The sequence below is a fragment of the Takifugu rubripes genome, chromosome 12 (assembly GCF_901000725.2).
Source record: "Takifugu rubripes chromosome 12, fTakRub1.2, whole genome shotgun sequence".
In the NCBI taxonomy this organism is placed as follows: Eukaryota; Metazoa; Chordata; class Actinopteri; order Tetraodontiformes; family Tetraodontidae; genus Takifugu; species Takifugu rubripes.
In genome coordinates, this window is record NC_042296.1 from 701972 (window position 1) to 721623 (window position 19652).

The 19652-nt window shown below is 39.4% G+C and overlaps 1 protein-coding gene across 7 annotated transcripts in view; it reads right to left on the reverse strand.

The window, feature by feature from the left end:
- macf1a (microtubule actin crosslinking factor 1a) overlaps window positions 1-19652 on the reverse strand; it is a 138896-nt gene that overhangs the window by 86862 nt on the left and 32382 nt on the right. For 6 of the 7 annotated variants that reach the window (XM_029844751.1, XM_029844753.1, XM_029844752.1 and 3 more), the window contains 2 exons: window positions 4328-4389; window positions 757-846 (listed from right to left, as the gene is read on the reverse strand). In XM_029844751.1, coding sequence (XP_029700611.1) covers window positions 757-846; window positions 4328-4389 — 152 coding nt within the window. Of the gene's footprint in view, window positions 1-756; window positions 847-4327; window positions 4390-5948; window positions 6321-19652 lie in introns of those variants that run through there. The other variant, XM_029844750.1, reaches the window with a different exon arrangement.

The following is a 19652-nucleotide window of genomic DNA, read 5'->3' on the forward strand; positions in this document are numbered from 1 at the left end:
TCTATATATGGTGGTTTGCTACAAATTAACTATCAAATGAAAAATACATATTAGGTGACATCTACTCAGACACCTCTGCTCTCTGAGAATAAATAGGTAATTATTAAAACACAGTTGAATTGGTCTTTAAATAAATACCCCAAACTTTAGTGCTGTGTTACTGTAATGATCAATATAGTTTCATTACTGCTTTTTCGTCAAAGATACACAGTGGTATTAACTTGCATCGTTGCACTGCTAATAAAAACAAAAGGAACATGTCCCACATCTAACTGGAAAAAGTATTGGAGTAGAAAAACTTAACTGAACTTAATTCAACATTTTACATTTTTAAATTAGACCAGAATATTAGTCAGTGATCTTCTTCACCCTTTTAGTTATAAAAACTAAAATAAAAAAAATAGGATAAAAAACAAAAAATATTTGTGTTAGATAGTTTGGAAGAGACTTGGTAAAGTGTTTGCAAGATAGTAATGCTTTGTACAAGGAATAAACACAGTGGCCATTTGGTAAAAATGGAGATAATATTTGAATATGTGATGGTGATGGGGAGAGAGAGAGAGAGAGAGAGAGAGAGAGAGAGAGAGAGAGAGAGAGAGAGAGAGAGAGAGAGAGAGAGAGAGAGAGAGAGAGAGAGAGAGAGAGAGAGAGAGAGAGAGAGAGAGAGAGAGAGAGAGAGAGAGAGAGAGAGAGAGAGAGAGAGAGAGAGAGAGAGAGAGTGTGTGTGTGCGTGTGTGAGGGAGACAAACATCATACCAAGGTAACTCCAGAGAGAACCTCAAGCAGGGAGATCAAGTTGTGTCCATCCCTCAAGTCCTCATACAGGTCTGTGATGTGCTTCCTCACCTAGAAAAATGCAGAGCAAAATTATAAAAGTGTGGGATGTGAGGGGGGAAAGGAGGAGATAGGCTTAGTGTCCAGGCACTGAACATCCCTTTCTATTGACTCAACACTACTGACAGGATGATTCAACAATGGTTACTGAGGCAACAGAGGTGACACACCAGCTGTGACCTCTTGTGTCTGTTGCCATGACATTTATGCCATAGTGAATGCTGTGAGGTTGGGCTGTCTTCAGTGGCAATGACTGCTGACATGATGACTCATGAGGTGAATCAGCAATGGTGCTTTTGACAGACGGACGGATGGACGGACGGGTGGATGGAGAGACAGAGAGGCAGTGCAGACAGAAAATCTCATACACAGTAAACTCCATGATAGGAAGGCTAGGTTATATTGAATGTTTTCTAAACTTGGCATCATATTATTTAAGCTTCAGTATAAATGACAGAATTTGGCAACACTAATGAAAATTCTCAATCATGTTTGAAATGAAAAATGCGCAAAACCTGTGCTACCACGTTTCACCAGAAGAGGGCACGACAGCCTCAAATCTCAAAATTCTTCATTGTGCTAAAACTTGAGCTCTAACAGATGAAACCTAACTTACATCAAACCATCCTCATTCCTTCAGCTTTGTTTATTTTACCCTCATCTTCTTTAAACACATTTATTAATATCTATAAATATCATGTGTTTTCAAACAGGAGCTAATGACTGTAGTAATTAGATTGCAAGAAGAATCGATGGTTTTATCACTAACTAGAAATAAGGACCTTTCTTTCTGTTGAGTTATTTCCAAGAATGCCACAGGTTCACAGTTCTCTGAATGGATTCTCACATCTATGACGTATGAACACCAGCTGTTAAAAGGCCACTCTGATATAAACGGAAACTGTCTGAAAATGACCTGTGCAGCCATAAGGGCAATGTTACCAGGTAAAAATGAAGAATCACTAAAACAATTAAATAGGTCAATTATGGATCAAGCAATTGTGAATTTATGAAATGCTTGTGCTGAAGCTTTGTGACAAAAGCTCTAAAATGCTCTTAAAACTACAGCAAGATGTTGGTATAGGTTCTGAGTTGCCCAGCCCGTAGTAGCCTGGTGGCTGAGAACTGGACGAAATGACGTCTATTCTCCTGTTCAGAGATCTTTCAGATCACTTCAGGTTCATGCTGCTTTGGATTTAAAGAGGATGGTGTCTAAAACAATGCCTACCTGCCACTTACAATGCTTTTAAAGACTCATCCCCCATTCACACTGTGTGGTCTCAGTGGGACAGCCACTGACAAGATGCCACACCCAACCATTCAATCAATCAATCTTTATTTGTATAGCGTCTTTTACAATCAGAATTGTTTCAAGGAGCTTTCCAGAATCCCAGGGCCTAACCCCAGACAAGCAACAGTGGCAAGGAAAAACTCCCCTTTAACAGGAAGAAACCTGGAGCAGGACCAGGCTCATGTAGGGGGACCCTCCTGCTGATGGCCGGCTGGGTAGAGAGAGAGGAGAAGGGGGAGGACAGGTAGAGGATAGAATAGGTAGGAGAGGAGAGGAGAGGAGAGGAGAGGAGAGGAGAGGAGAGGAGAGGAGAGGAGAGGAGAGGAGAGGAGAGGAGAGGAGAGGAGAGGAGAGGAAACCATGATCCAGTGGGGTGACAGAGGCCTGTCAGGTGATCGACATTGTGATCGACATCGCTCACAAGGTTGGGGCTAAAGACTAGAACAATGCAACCTTAGGGCTTTTAAAAAACCTGTCACTCCAGATGATTTGACGAAGCTATGGAGAGATAAACATCTTTAACTAAAGACCAGAGGGGCAACGCTCCTTCTGACTTGTGCCTATTCTATCCTCTACCTTTCCTCCCCCCTCTCCTCCCTCTCTACCCAGCCGGCCATCAGCAGGAGGGTCCCCCTACATGAGCCTGGTCCTGCTCAAGGTTTCTTCCTGTTAAAGGGGAGTTTTTCCTTTCCACTGTTGCTTGTCTGGGGTTAGGCCCTGGGATTCTGGAAAGCACCTTGAAACAATTTTGATTGTAAAAGACGCTATACAAATCAAGATTTATAGATATGGTGACAGACAGACAGACGGACGGACAGACAGACCATAACACATGTAATATATTGAATTAAGATTTTTTTAAGCTGTAAAAAAACAGGAATCATTCCAGCTGTCTTAAAATAACCTTTTCCATAACAGATACCAGTATTAAAAATATTAATTAATAATTAGTAAAGCATGTAAAAAAGCCAAAAGAGGGAAGAAAATAAAGACAAATTATACTTGATTCAGAACTAAAAGTAACTACAGATGTCATCTGACTGCTTTCTTGCTTTTCTCATGGCATAAACATCTATCACATCACTACCCCTGTAAGATAAACAGTGTTAACAGTTCTTTATCTTCTTAAATTGCCCCTTGAATCCTCATATTTCCTTGGCTACTGTGTCAACAGCCTAAAGGGTCAAAATGTGTCACTGCATGCCAGCAGGTATTGAAAGGCCAGTGTTTACACTGTACAAACACACTCCCATAGCTCCCATTTCTCCTGAGAAGCTTAAAACATTCAAATGCATACGGACCAAACAGAAAACAATTTTGTGAAAGTGTAAATGAGTAGACAAATAAAATGATGGTTACAACCATTTAAATCTAATTCAGTTAAATGCGTTTGCATCGTTGACTATTCAGATGAATCTACATGGAAAGACAACTTTAAAACTAACAACAGTCCCATGCTGACAATGAACCTTTTTAGTGTTTATTATTTACAAATATATAGAGAAATTATTCTGTATTCGAAGACGATAAACTACATAACTAAATAATCCATAAGTATTAAAAATATTGCCACCTGTCCTGCTGCTGCTATCGTGACCTATATTTACTGCCAGTAGTGGCTCAGGCAGCGTCAGCTGATATGGAGTTACATTCATTGACCTTACAAAGGGACAGCAACCACCCAAAGTTATTGGGTCAGTCGAGCCCTTCGTCTGGCATCATGTGATAAAAAAATGGTCTGAATTGTTTAAGATGACCACTGTGCCTGTGTGTGAGACACTTGGAACACACAGTACTGTCTGATCATGGCAGAAAGGTCCAGTGCATGCATACACAGAAGACACTGTAGCTAGAAAAGATAAAATGGATCAACTATCTTTTCCCTTTGACCTAAGATTTCAAAAAATAAAAAGTGCTTAAAGTCAAAGCTGTCACGAACAGACAGCTTGTCCAGTTATCTTTAAAGGCATTACCTTTTAATACTATGTTTTACTCATCAATAATTCCAGCATTATTTATTTGATGTGTTGCAAAGAATTGTGATATCAACAAATTATTTATGTGAATAATAAGAATATTAAATCTTATTAACAATTCATGTGTTTTTTCTTTAAAAAAAAAAAAAAGTAAAAATCACATCTCACTGTTTTTCACTTTTGGATGACTGAGTGAAGTGGACTCAAACAATGCGATGGCACATACCTTGATCAGATGCTTGTTGACCCATTTCGTGAAGGTTTTTTTCTGTACCCTGTCTCGTTCATCTGAAGAACACATAGAAATAACATTTATTGAAATATCATCCATATTTTTATTGATCAAAGGGCAAGGACATTCTCTCTCTCTCACACACACACACACACACCGCATCATAACTAATTCATCCTCACTTAACTCGTCTCTACTACTACAATAATTCTGCACTACAAATAGTTGAGCGATGATGAAGGCTCTCTAAGTTCACTAAGAACAAGTGGAAATTGTGTTGATAAGACCCTCTTTATCTACCAGCCTGACCTCTCACACAGTCTTCTGCAGATATCCGTACCATGTTTAACTTAGATGACATCATCTTGTGTAAACTGAGGTTTGCTTGTTCTTTTGACCAGTTAGATCTCGCCTGCTTCTTTCTGCTTTCAGTGTACTGCCTAACTGTCCAACAGTATTTGGTCTGTAGTGAATTTTAACTAAGTCAGGAATAGAGCCTAATGTTTGATTGCAACTCTGTTATATTCCCCTGCCACCTCCTCTTCCTTCACACTGCCTCTGCAAACCCTCTTTGTATGTCTGACTTTAAGAGAGAATCCAGCATTCTTTCTTTGATGGAGATTTTGGCATTTAAGAGATGTATTTCAGTGTGGTCTTAATGTGGCCCAAGTGGGAGATTTTTAAAAAAGACCCTTGTTGGACGCTTCAGTAAACAACAACCACCGCCATATTTTTTTGCTGCCAGTTAAAGCAACATGCTAGTTAAGCTACCTCCTGAAGTTCTCATCAATAGATATGATAATCATTCTGTAAGTCTCAGCACATTTGTGATTGTTGTTGTTTGTGTGTGTGTGTGCGCGTGTGCGTGTGTGTGCGCGCGCGCGCTTCTCAAGTACCAGGGATCATAATACATACAAATCATAGTGTAGCTTCCTGCCACGAAGAGCTTATCTTATCCACTCTCTCTCTCTCTCTCTCTCTCTCTCTCTCTCTCTCACACACACACACACACACACACAGAGTGCTGTAGTATTTCAAAATAGGAAATCAGGTTTGAAATGAAACGACACTAACATAGTCCCCACGTGGAGGATGGACCACTGAGGAGTTTACACTGTAAAGACCAGCCCTGAGCAGAGAACATATATTTCAACACACTCTTGCAAAACAGTTTCAGCACTGTAGCACGCCTTATTTCTAAAACCTGCCAGGGTAGCTCAACTAGCCTAGAGTAATCCATTGTATCCCCCCACACAAGCACACAGTCACACACACGATGGTGGTGTAATTGTGCCAGGATTGCCAGTTAAACTAAAAAAAGAATTAGATGTAAATGGGAGAGCAAGAGAAAGGCATTAATTCAGCCATTCATTCTCAGGGGACAGTACTGGTAACATGTGCACCACTCCCAACAACAACATAAACAAACGCTCAAAATGTTCTTTCTCATCCTTCACCCAACGCTTAGCAATCCTTACGTGTATGTTGTCACTAATATGTAGTGTTCAAGTAACACGAGCTGACATGAAGCACTCGGACCGCTGCCGGGACGTGAACAATACTGCTACCACTGAACAACTAGACTTCGTATAGACACACAGATGCACACACTGACCTGCACAGCACATGAGCGAGTACAGGTGAGCGTTGAGATGACATTCATTCCTGTAGTCAGGCCACATTGCTCACAGCTCTCACGGTTTTCCTTCAGTGCTAAATGGAGTGCCGTGTCATGCTAACAGTGAACAATAATCCAAGACAGCAGTCAGATATTTATAGCAGAAAAGACATCATTCAGAGATAAGCTTCTTCTTCTTCTTCATGGATGAAGCAGGGTAAGTGTAATCCTGCAGGAGAACACAAGCAGGTGCTTCTAGTTTCTCTTCTCTCGACTAAACCTTTCTGTGGTTCAGTTGTCCCTTCGAACCAATTTCTCCTGTGATAGCTGTCATATCAGCCTCCCCTCCGTCCCTCTCTCCACAGCAGCAGCTGCTCTCACACGTGTGTGTCAAAGTCAGCATTAGATCCTCGCTCTGAGCCCACAGAGGACGGCCTTGCTCCCTCCCCTCAGTTCTACTTCCTCACCAGGCAGTTTCGCTCTCACTCTCACTCTCTTGCTCTCGTCATACTTGTTCACTCCATTTTCAGGCCACAGCAGACGGTGTGTACTCTATCTACAGCTGACAGAGCCACAGGTGATTGTGATATCTCTGTCTTTTCTCTTTTTAGCATTAAATTCTCTGTTTTAAAGGTAAGGAGCTTTCCTCACTCAGGTTTATTTTATTTGTATTGTGCCTTATATGGGTTGACTTTGCCAATATACAGGCATGCCATGCCACTAGAGGCAGTATGTTCCACCCCATCACTTTGTCAGAAACCAGAGAAGAGCACTGACATACTCATATGTAGCATTATCTTAAATGAAAAACATAATTACTAATAGAGTAAAACAAGTATTTAAGGTATCATGCTACCCCCCCCATACAAATAATGTAATAGGTTAGTCTAATAAGTTAGATATTCTAGAGTATGACAAAATTAACCTCAACAGTACTACCTAGGCCTTTTTGCCTCAGAGTGCTAAACATAAGTAGAGAAAAATTAGAGTATAAAATGTATTTTCCCCAATTTACCAACTTCCTTTCATAAAATAGTGAACAATATAGATTATATTAAGAGAAAATCCCTGTCTTTGCTACAGTTTTCTAGGAAATTAGTGTTCTCTGACTAAAGCCTCAGGGAAGGCTTGGCAAATCCTTTGAATTTAATATAACAATCCAGTCTTTCATGCATGTGTCTTGGGTGTGCACATATTAAAAAAATGACTATCATAGATATCATGACTATAATCATTCTCATATAGAATTCTGCCACATGTTTCTGCTTTTCAGACAAGCAAGACGACTCTGCTTGGATTTAGCATGTGGGGATTGTTGCTAAAGAAATGAAGAGGTTTTACTGTGAATTTCACACGTTTGAACACACAGAACCTCTCTGCTACACATTTGTTTTAGTGGTTTTTTCTTCTCTTAAAATGATTCTGTTGCCCCAAACAAGTTAAAAGTAGTACTGACATGTATCAACTTTGTCATGATTAAAAAAAGAATTGGGTTAACCCCACCACAGATCGGAAACAATGAGGCTGCAAAGGTGAAACAAGTTGTAATGGAGTCACATGGCAGAAACTCAGGCCAGATGTGAGGGCAGCTCCTGTCTATAAAAGCATGGGCTGATCGGGCTGAACCAGGACTCACGCACTCACACCATCACAACAAACTTCAACAGCAGCGCTGCTACTCCTGTTTATTTCTTTACATGTCGTCCCTTTTACCTCTAGCCAGTCCTTCGCTTCTCCGTTCATCTTGACATAGTGTCTTCCTGCATCTGAAGACGAACCATACTAAAAATATCTGGACAAGGGTAAACAGCTAATACCATGTGACGTGCTTATCCTCCACCACCTTGTCCTTCCCCTTAGTACCTCTAATCGTCCTCCCTGCCGACTGTCTCCGGGTGTTCTTTCCTCTTTTGAAGGGGGGGATCAAGTTTTCGGAAGCAGGGTTTTTACATGTTTCTTGTGCATCTTGACTCTTGACTCTAAAAGTGAACAATTTCACTTGGCTATATAATATTTGATTGTGGAAACAGGTCTAGTGATGAATTTGGTCTCAAAGGCCTGGTTGTCTATTTTAAAAATGCAAACACACCATTTCCTGTTTAATACCTAATATGCTCTAATTTGCCAGCTGTCCTATTAACCCAGTTAAACACAGGCCCTGTCATCAGATTATCTCCAATCTACCCTGCTGTGGCCACAGAACAAAGATATTGCAAATGGTATAATTAGAAGAAATGAAGGAGCTGCACATAAAGCTCAATGGCAGGACACACAACATCAACAAAAGCAGATGACAGTCTGTGGTAAGCAACAAGAGACACATGAATTTTGGGGAGAGCAAAGATTTTTGATCATTTCAAGTTGACAAATGATTAAATGTGTCTTTGCTTCTGTACAGTCCACTTTGGTGTTGGTCCAAACCCGTCAGTGCTTTAATGCACAACATTCTATTACAGAATAAAACAAATGTAAACGGTCACTGTGAAAATCAGCCCACGAACACAAGTTAAAGCGATGTGGGTTGGAAAGTAGGGACTGTATATTTTTAACAGCTTCACATAATCAGGCCTCTTTACATACAAGGCTTTTATTTATTGTGCGGTAATCTAATTGTAACATGTATTTGTTACATGTTTTGATGCATTTTTATGATTTATTAAAAAAAAATATGTCCGAATTTTTGGAGGCTTGGAGCGGATTAGGGCATTTACATGGAAAACGCGTCTCTACTTACGTAATTTTCAGGTTACAAAGCAACTTCTGGAACAAATTAAATTTGTAAGTAGAGGTCCCACTGTACCAGCTTCTTATATTTTGGTTTTAACCTGCACTCAACATTAACAATAAAAATAATAATTTTAAAAAGCTGTCTACTAACTCCCAATAATATATGCAATGTTAACAGATCCACACACACCCAATCATGCTTGGTCAACCATAGTGACAATTCTGGTTTCCTGAGTGAAAACTAGTAGCACCACATCGTAACAAACACGCTGCAAACATTGCAAACATGGTGTGTCACCATGAAATTTTGTGACCTACATGTCAATTGCACTTGACAATTTTAGATCATCTAAAACAATAATATCCAGAATGGTATATAAAAACGAAGTTAAAACACAGTCTAACAAGAAGCAGCATATAACAAAAGCCAGCAACTCTGATGGATCTTCTGATGTCATTTTTAGTGACCATCTTAGAACATTAACCATTCTGCAGTTAGTCTGCAGACATAATAGCACTCAAGTAAAAGATATTGTGTAATGTGAAAGTGCTCAAATGATCTTAATAGATATCTTCCAGGGGGCTATGTGGGAAAAATATGTTGACCTGAAGTCTTGAATTCTATTTGTGGCCCAACGTATACACATAAAAAAGATATATGGAAACAAAACAAAAAAGTGCCTAAAATTCTGACTGATGAACATAAAAATCCAGCACCTGGATTTAAAACAAGTGTTACAATATGAGCTATGACAGAGCAACGGTATAGTATGCATTATGTAAGTATGTAAGTGTTAGTATAAACACCGTGTTGAAATGGTGTAGATACCTCCGGTTGTTACACAATGAGTTTAAAATCAGGCTCTAAATAAGTATTAGTGTTAATCTAAACCACAAAGAACAACTGTTATTTGATGCAAAATCTGGGGTGTTGCATCAGTATTTACCAGTAGCTTTGAATAATGACACATGAATGACTACTGGCAGCTTTTTACTGACAGCATGGCAGCTCCTTCATGTAAAAAGCCAGACTCCACAGTCATTGCATTACATTGCATGGACACAAGTATATGATTGCACTGTGCAAGGATTTAAGAAGCCTTTCTCTACAAGGAGCCAAATAAGGAAGAATCTCCTCCAATGATTCACACAGCAGAAACAGCTACGGCAGCAAACTGCTGCAGTAATATACAGTAGTATGAAAACACAGGAACTGGAGCTACAACAGAAGAAACGGCTATTATCCCTCTCAAACTTAAATAGAAAACATACAATAGTTAAAAGCTCAGCAAACTTTACCATAACGCTAACCACAATATCCCAACTTCTAAGCAAAAGACTAAAGGGAAATCTAAACTTGTTCATTTAAAACACTAACATGTCAAGAAAGAAGTGAGGAGGAGCTTAAACAGGAAGCAGATAAAGCCAGTGTTAAGGTGCAAAGAGATCAAACATTGATGTGAGAAGAGATGAACGAAATTGGACAAGGTAGAAAAAAATTGCATCTTCCCAAAGCCAACTGTTAGTAACTAAAAATAGTTTACCTTTTTCAAAACTGGACATCTGTCGACAAAAGTAAATCCAAAATCCAGCTGCAGTTAAAAAGTGAAATGTGACCACTAATATTGGCATTATTAATTCAGGGTCTGTCAGATAATCCATTTTGAGCTTTGCTTTACTGTGAATCAAAAAAAAAATAAAAAAAACTCCAGGAAGAGAAAAACAAAAAAGCAAGTGTTACTTTAAATCCATCAAACCTCCACTTTACTCATGGAATCAAAAGTGAGGCAATAAAAGAGCTAAAAAATGTAACTCAGGACACCAGAGCAAACGTCCTTTTGGCTCTGGTTCCTCCAGCATCTCTCTACATTCAGAAATCCACTACTGTATCTAATAAGTTCTCAGAGTTCTTAGATCCGTTTACATGAACCTCCCCCATTTCCCCTCATGGTGCTCTCTCTCTCACTCTTGCTCTCTAAATGTTGCTCCCTCCCAGACACTCCACCAGTGAATTCCGATCCCCTGAAACAAGCCACCAGACTGTGGCCAGTGCACCCTTATTGAATAGGCAAATAAATATAACAGGACTAAACGGGAAAAAATGTCTATATCTTTATACGGCTGCCTCATACTGCAGGAAGGATGACTCACACGCTCTAGTTCCATTTAAACCAGTTTCTATAGACGCACCTGAGTAAAATGCCAAAATAGCAATAGTGTAACGTGTGTACCGTAAATGGATTTGAATGCATTTGAATGTCACTGTCATATTCTGTGCGTATGTTATTGTTTTTATGTTCTATTGACGTTATTGATCAGAACCACAAGAGCCACAAGAGTCAGTGTTTGTCTGCCTTTCTGTTGATACATTTCCTGACTGACATTTACGATCAGGTATCTCTGAAGTGGGTGTTCTGTTGATGAGTGTTCTGTTGATGAGTGTGTTTTCAGGTGCTTGAGATAGTCAATTACATGAATTAACATTTCACTAAAACACAATCTCTACATCTCTTGATTCACCCTCTCATTTGATGTGCACTGTATAAAGGAAGAAATGAAAAATAATTCATAAAACAAGATCATGAAAAATGAGTTAAGAATGAGACATTTTTCCCACCCTGTTAAAATGAATTTTAAATTTAAAAGAGGAAAAGAAAGAACAAAAGCATGACTATTAATCATTGTTGTTATCCAGAGCAGCCACTGTGGGGCAGAAGAGACTAACAAAGCTGAGCTGCTTCTTACTCAACATTGACCACAACAACACATCCCAGGTAACTGGAAAAAACAGATAAACAGTGTGTCAAACTGCCTGTTTCAAGATGCTTCTGTCAGAGAGACAGGTCAGAGGGAGGAAATGATGGGTCCTGCAATGAAGATGCTGCATCCCTGAAGTTGAGTCACACACACACACACACACACACACACACACACACACACCCTATGAATTGCAAAACTAATGCTCAACTTTTAAACAGCTGCTGTGACATGTAGGTTTCCAAATGTCTCCTCTGACCTCTATAATAAAAAGCAGCAGACCATCCGGCCTGAGAAAAAAGGGGCGCTGCTTGTCATGGGTATAAGAGAGTATAATACAAGACCACACGAGTTGAAGTAAACGCTGACATGTGCACTGATGAAAGACCTCTGTCAGCAGCAGAGACACCCGACTGTCGCTGAGCCACTGTTTGCTCGGCCTCCTGAGTGAGAAACAGTGCTAAGGCTGCACTGTTTGCAGTGTCATGATAAACAGTCTGTACAGACTCAGCAGGAAAAATCAGGGTCATTTTGCAATATATCCAAATGTTGAGGTCAAACAGCGCATATCTGCATCACCAAAATACTTCTGTTAGGGGCAGAGCAGGCTTTTGGATTATATCCAGCCAGCAGTAAGTAATTATTTTCCCCATTTGGTTTGACAGAAATCATGACCTGTTAAGAACTCTTATTATGGGATGAACATGTGAAAATCCTTCTCGTGTTGGTCCTGCTGACAGCTGCCTAAGTCATGTTTTGACACAATAACTAAGCGGATCACCTTTCTGATGTGGAGACAGTTAGAGAGCCAGGAGTCATCAGAGTTACAGAAATATACCATGACACCAGAGCAGAGGAGAGGCCAAACGATGACTGTGGGCTTCAAATATCCCAGCAAGGCTGGATTCAAACATGTTGATGTGAGGATACACACAATCACCTGAGGTGCACCAGTGAATCAGTAAAAAAGGATACAAAGTTGGCTGAGACTGGAACTGAGCCAAGTCTCCCAGTCACTGCTCATACTGTAAGCTCAACAACGCAGCAGCAATTTGTGAAATTTGTGATTTTTGATTCCCGTTAACCCATGACAACATAGCAAAGAAAGAGGAATAATAAAAATATCAAAAATAAGAAGAATCAATCAGTCCTGCTGACTTCATTAAACTGAAGTGTTTGTGGGAACCCAAACACTGGTTTAAATGGGCTGAAATAGATCTAGAGTGCGTGAATCATCTTTCCTGCAGTATAAATTCAAATTCCCGAATTAAATGTTAGATTGCATTATTTAGCCAAAGAAACAGGAAGTTTGACCACTCAAGAAGAGGAGGGGAATAGGAGAGAGAGGGGGAGAGAGAGAGAATATTAAAATGTCACACTGCAGTCAGGCCAACATTCTTGCATCGGCATCATGAATTATTTTTGCTTTTAAAAAGCTTAAGGCCTAAATTTGCTGCTTCTCTCTTCAATTACAATGCCTATACTATAGAAGAAAACAATGACTGGATGGAGCAAAAGATTACTGAGGAACTGAACATCAAAAGTGTTAAAACCGCCATTAGCCCAGAGAAGGCTGCTGCGTGCACAGCCCTCATCACAGTAAAGGGCAATGACATCTGTGACCCAAATGCAGGTCCGCTGGGTTATGACAGAACATGCAGAGACTCTTTTGCTTTCATTTCCTTACATGTAGAGCAAAAAGTACAAGATACTTCCTACTGCACTAAACATTCAGATTACATTTCTGGGAGGAAAGTGTGGGAAAAATAATAAAAGACCTCACCCAGAATAGCTCAGAGAAGGCCTGCCTTGATGGATGGTGAGAAGGAGCAATAGATTTATGACCCGTGAGAAAAAACAAGCTTCAACCGACCCTTTTGTGTTTCATGTTAATCACAGGTTAATAAATGGGGATTAGATGTGTGTGTGTGTGTGTGTGTGTGCGTGTGTGTGTGTGTGTGTGTGTGTGTGTGTGTGTGTGTGTGTGTGTGTGTGTGTGTGTGTGTGTGTGTGTGTGTGTGTGTCACAGAGAGTCACAGGTCAATGACATCGGGGGAGGTAGAAAGAAATATTTTTTACATTCAATGTCAATATCAGGTGGGCATAATGTAGAGGGTAATTTCACTAGATTCAAGAATGCAGTAGCAGAATAACATAATATTAACTTATTTTTAGAGAGAATTAAAACTACAACCCTTTTGTAGTTAATATTAAAGTAAAGAGATAACCATGTCTTTAAAATAAATCCATCAACAATATGACAGGCAAATCCAATTTACTACCAAGGAAGAATATATAATCGATTTTGAAAATAAAAGTTACCGGTACATTGTTGCTTAAAACAAAGTCATTGTTGTTTCCACAGCAGCCATAAAATAATTTACTCTTACACAAAGCACACTAGCTTAAAATATATGAAACCCTTGAACATTTAAGGGGGTCAAGATGGAGAGATAACAAAGAAGAAAAAAGGGGTGTGTGGGTGAGAAAGAAATCAGAGAGCAAAAGACAAAAAGTGAGGGAATGAAAAGGCAAAGGAGAAAATATTAAGAGTACCATTAGGCAAATAATTGCACCCCAACACATAACCACGGTAACCAGGATGTTTTAACAGCAGCTGTTCTAGTTACCATGGACACTTCTCAATTAGCACCCTCCCACTCTGCCCAGTCACTTATTGTGGTATTTAACCTGAACTTTTGAAAAGGCTGTAATTATCAGGATGTCTGGAGCCTCCGCTTCTGTGATGCATTTACATTTACTGTTGAGAACGCAGACAGGCAGGCAGGCAGGCAGGCAGACAGACAGACAGACAGGCAGGCAGGCAGGCAGGCAGGCAGGCAGGCAGGCAGGCAGACAGACAGACAGACAGACAGGCAGGCAGGCAGGCAGGCAGGCAGGCAGACAGACAGGCAGGCAGGCAGGCAGGCAGACAGACAGGCAGGCAGGCAGGCAGGCAGGCAGGCAGGCAGGCAGGCAGGCAGGCAGGCAGGCAGGCGATCTGAAGTGGGTTTCTGTAGTAAATCTGTCCTGATTACAGCTTGTTAAAGGCATCGAGAAGATTGGATCCTCTATAAAAGTAATCCTCTCTTACGCGTAAAAACACTTTGACCCATTCTTTATGGCTCTTTTGTGTGTTGAACACAGGAGTTTTGTGAGTTTTTATGTGGATTTCAAGCCGTTTTACTGATATTAGAATTGTCATTTAGAACATTCGTATAAACATGAATGGCTGGAAGAGAAACAGGAAAATGGGTAGAAAGCAATATATGTGTCCAAGCAACAATAAGACAGAGCAAATGCTTAAAACAATAATGGACATGACACAACAGGATAGAGAATAAGATTCTTATCATCATTCTTATTTGTGGTCCTATTTTGCCTTTCTGCAGATATTTTAATTATGTTCTGTTCACTGTGCCATCAGGTAACTATTCACCCAACACTACCTGGCTGAAAAAATAGATCTATATCTATCTATCTCTCTATCTATGTCTCTATCTATCTGTCTATGTGTGCTTAACATGTAAAACTATTTGGAAAGTGTCTTAAGTGTCATGGCCAACATCACACCCTGCCCTGACAGTCTAAGGTAAGGCTGGGTACTTTAAGGAGCATTAATCCTTGTTAACTAATTAATGGGGAGGTGAGCTCAAGAATGGGAAGTTACAGTCAAACACCCATTAGATTTTCAATAAAGCCTTTGAAAAGTAGTAAACTGTTTCACAGTAATTAAAAAAACGGAAAGAATGCTTTCTGACTATGACACTATTCTACATATATCCGGAAAAAAGCTTTTACAAAGAATAAATGTGTTAATGTACAAAGTAATATTCAGAATTAATTAATGTGGTTCTAATTCATCACAGAAAACAATGGATTTCTACAGTGCTAAAAACTTTTTCAATGAGTCAGGATGTGAATATCCAATCTTGTCATGGACATGTAAGTTATTTTGCCTCATTTCAAATCCACACTTTATAACTCTTGAACTTGGTAGAATGCTTTACCAAGTTATGATCTTGACATCTGTACAGTGGCTTTTGTATTTAAACTAGCATAAATGTCAACATGGCACCTTTATGTCATTTAGCCTGTAGTAGGCATGGTTATTGGTGTTAAACTCATTAAAAACAGGAATTGAACTCATTATATCACATTTTTATAATGTCATAATGATGGGTTGAATCTGCTATTTCAGCAAACATTGCTGTTATTGCTGTTTAAACAGTAGTTCAAACCACAATGATTTGATTTCCACATTAACTTTTTTTCTCTTTTCACTCCCCTTTTATCTTTCCTCTGATCCCCTCACTCCTTTTTGCCACCTTGTGTGTTCCCTCTGGGAACAAAGAATCAATACCACACACATACACAGTAATTATGTGTACAAACCCCACCTTTGCACCTAATCATGAGTAATTATAGTTGTTATTGTAATTAAGGCTGTGATAAGACACCAAAGCTACAAGAATGGGCCTGTTGAATCTGAAGAGAAGGGCTGTTCTGAGTGGATGCAATAAAAACTGACAACAGCTATAAGTGCAAATTTTACGATTCATTTTGATCTGAGAGCTACAACAACTAATCCATCCTATGGAGGGAGCCACAGCTCTACCAGCCGCATGTGGGGGGCTCACTGAACTACGAGCGTGCCAATAAATGCAAGGAAATCAACATAGGGGTGGTGCAGCACTGGTGAGATGCTGATAAGCATGAAAGAACTGTTATCATGCTAAATACATCTGCATAGCTTCTACTGAAAACATGATGTTTTTCTCTGTCTGCCTGTCTGTCGTGTGTTCCTTCAGGAAGGTTAGTGCTTGGTGAAACATGCAGCTGTTGCAACTTTCTGTACAAATTATAAACGGTATTGTAATGAATTGGCAGTCATTAAAACTAAACTTGCCTAAGCATTTTAGACAAAATAAACACATCTGCTGAAAACCATTACAAAGATGATACACCCACTTGTACAGCTTATTAAATGGATGTTAAATAATGACTGCACTCATAATCATTACTCATTAATGGCGTTTGATGACACGTCTCCTTGTTATCGCATTCAACAGGCCTGACATCTGTCCAATGGTACAATAACTTTGTCTCAGCACCCAAGCTGGTTTCCCCTACTAATGCTGAAGAAAACAGCACTCAGACATTTATGTAACCTGATTAACAAGATTTGAAGTTCACAAGGCCAACCTGTCTGTGATGAGGACACAAACTCTTTATAAAGCCACTATTAGTGCATTTAATGGCTTCGTTTAAGTTAGGGTTGGGTACAGGCCCATTTTAATTGAGGTAAGATGATTTTAACATCTAAGCCGTTAGCTTAATGCCATACATATCAATCTGAGCAAGACTTTTACGTGATATTACTTCAGATAATTCAGGTTACGGGGACTTCTCCATTGTGTTCATTGCAACACAACCACTGTTGGTCATTTTGGTCAAAAGTTTGTCACTCATCCTTCAAAGTAAAGAGCAGACCCACAAGTGTATATTGAACCCTGTGTACAAGGTTACCTGGCAAATAATTAAACAGAAACAGATTTCAATGCTTTGGGAGCCTTCAGGTTATAGGTAGACAAACAATGCATAAAATCAGTGTAGTGTATTTATTTTAAACTGTGTCACAGTTTGTGTGAGTGTACCAGTTTATCACTTATCAAGGTTAAAGTGGATTAAACTAACAGGAGAGCAGGAGAACTTAAGGCCAAATGAGCCAAACTGAATGTCGAAACAGGCACTTAAACAACTGTTATAACTCACTCTCCCTTCTCAACCTTTTTCCATAATCACATGCTCATCGTCCAGCTGGTCCTGCCTGCTTTACCGGTGTCCCCACCATCCACACATCCTCATTAGACACTTTGAGCAGATGCCTTTAAGGTCCTTGAACCCTCACAACAAACAGATCTATACTCATGGTGAGGATCATCCTCATTTATGTAATTTAACCTGTCTGGCACTACTGAAAATGTACACGCAAGACTAAAAAAATTAAGTAACCATCTCTGTGTTCCTTCAGAGAAAATGTAATGCTCATTGACGTGTCAGGAAAAAACAATGTTCTGACAGTAGCAAGCAGTAACAACCAGGCAGCTAACAGATTTACAGCAAAGTCAAAAAAAACATTCATGTGACTGGATTATTATAAACTAAACCACATGTGGTAGATTACTGTTTTGGGGAGCAGTCGATATTAGGCCTTCTCTGTGTGACATCTCACTGTGGGCTTGGTCTATTCATGGCTGCACCAGCTGTATGTTCAAACAATGTTAAGAAGAATGAAACAACACAGATATGATTTACCATAATCATACAGTCACCATATGTTGTGATGTACTGAAGCAATAATGACACCCAATGTTGTCCATCATGATAAATCATCGTTAAGTATGTCAATCATTCTACATATAGTTCCAAAGTCACACAAAATACATCACAATATTCAAGCCTCTCCATTAAGGCTAAACTATGAACCAAAAGAGTTTAGAATTGCAATATTATTATGTGAAGAATACACTTATTATTGCAGATATTGCAATAGAAGCCCAGAAATAAACAAAACAGTATATTGGAATGCACCAATCAATCGATTCATCTATCAATAAATATAATTTGTGGTGACAAGAGGAAATTTAAAAGGTACAGTGAAGCAGGACAGTTAGTTAGGCTAATACTGAGGAGACACAATTTGTTTCTGACCCCAAAGGCAGCCAACAAAGGAAACAAGTCTGCAGCAGTTACGCATAGCACATCAAGCATGTAGGGTGAATGAAGATTTTTGCTGATACGAGACAGATGTGGCATTTATATATCCTGTGTGTGTGTGTGTGTGTGTGTGTGTGTGTGTGTGTGTGTGTGTACTTTTTTGCATTGTTTTGTTTGAGTTGCTAATATAGAGTCAGTGGAACTCTGAAAGTAGTGTAAATAATGAGTAATATGCACCACTCCGATGGGTGACTCACCGTCTTCCATTCATTGAGCCAAAAACCAGAGGGCTCATGCACAACCACGATAAAAATGATCAAAGATTATTGTTGACTGCCTTTCGTCACACCTTAGATGTAGTAAAGCCATAGCACCTAGTACCTACCTAGCACCTACCACAGCAAGTTGCCACTGAGATGAAGTCTCTGCAGCTGCATTATGCTTGCTTCAAACAATTACGGGGATCTATTCTATGGGATAAATATGTAACTGTTTGAAAAAGTTATTTACAGTCAGTGAACTAGGGAATATTCATAAGAGGACATTGAAATAAATCTACACTGACACACAAAAACAAAAAAAGAAAACTCAGAATGGAAATAAAACATCCAGGCCAACATGAAACCTTTCCAAGAAGGGGCAACTCATGTCATATGAAAGAAACACGTACAAACAAACAGCCTTTTGGAATCCCTGAGCCACCTCAAAGAATCTTCAATAAACTCATCCTAATCTGTTCACGCTGGATGTGACACTGATACCTACACATCTGTAAGACTGTGCAATAGTCCTCTGTCAGATTAAGAGATACTTGTTGATTTATTTCAGAACCAATAGAGTTTATCAGTGGAACTAAACGCAACACATGTAAGAACAATGTCAGTCAGGTGAAATGTATTTTGTGACCTTCACTCTGACTTTAAAGAAAAACTCAGTACATTGTTATTTGATTTTTAATTTGTATTCTGCATTTGACCTTGTGTTATGAAATGGCTGATCCCCTTATTACATTGGGGATGATTTGCTTCATTAGCTAATTACTGAGCTGAACCTTCACTATAGTCAAGCAGAATACTAGTGATGGTAAATCTGCCATGATGCATGGCCTGATGGTGCAGCTGCTGCCACATAATATCACAGTTGCACAAGTGGTAGCATGTGTTGCTGTGGCCACAGTAAAAGTAAGAAGTATTACAAGAAGGAATTTTAATCCTTCAATATAAAAAAGCAGATGAAAATCAAGCCTATTTGGTGGAGAACAAACAATGATGATTTAATTTATTTCCAGTTTCTCTTAAGCTCCATCTACACAATCCTTTACTGCTGTTTTGTATAAAAACCATGTCTGAAGGTCTGAGACACTGACACAAAGCCCACAACAAAGAACACAGACCATTAAGAACATCTGACCATCAATGACTAAAGCTAATTAAGAGATTAGAGCTGACAGAATAATGCCGCATAAGTGGTAAGAATGCATTTAAAGTAGAAGCAGAC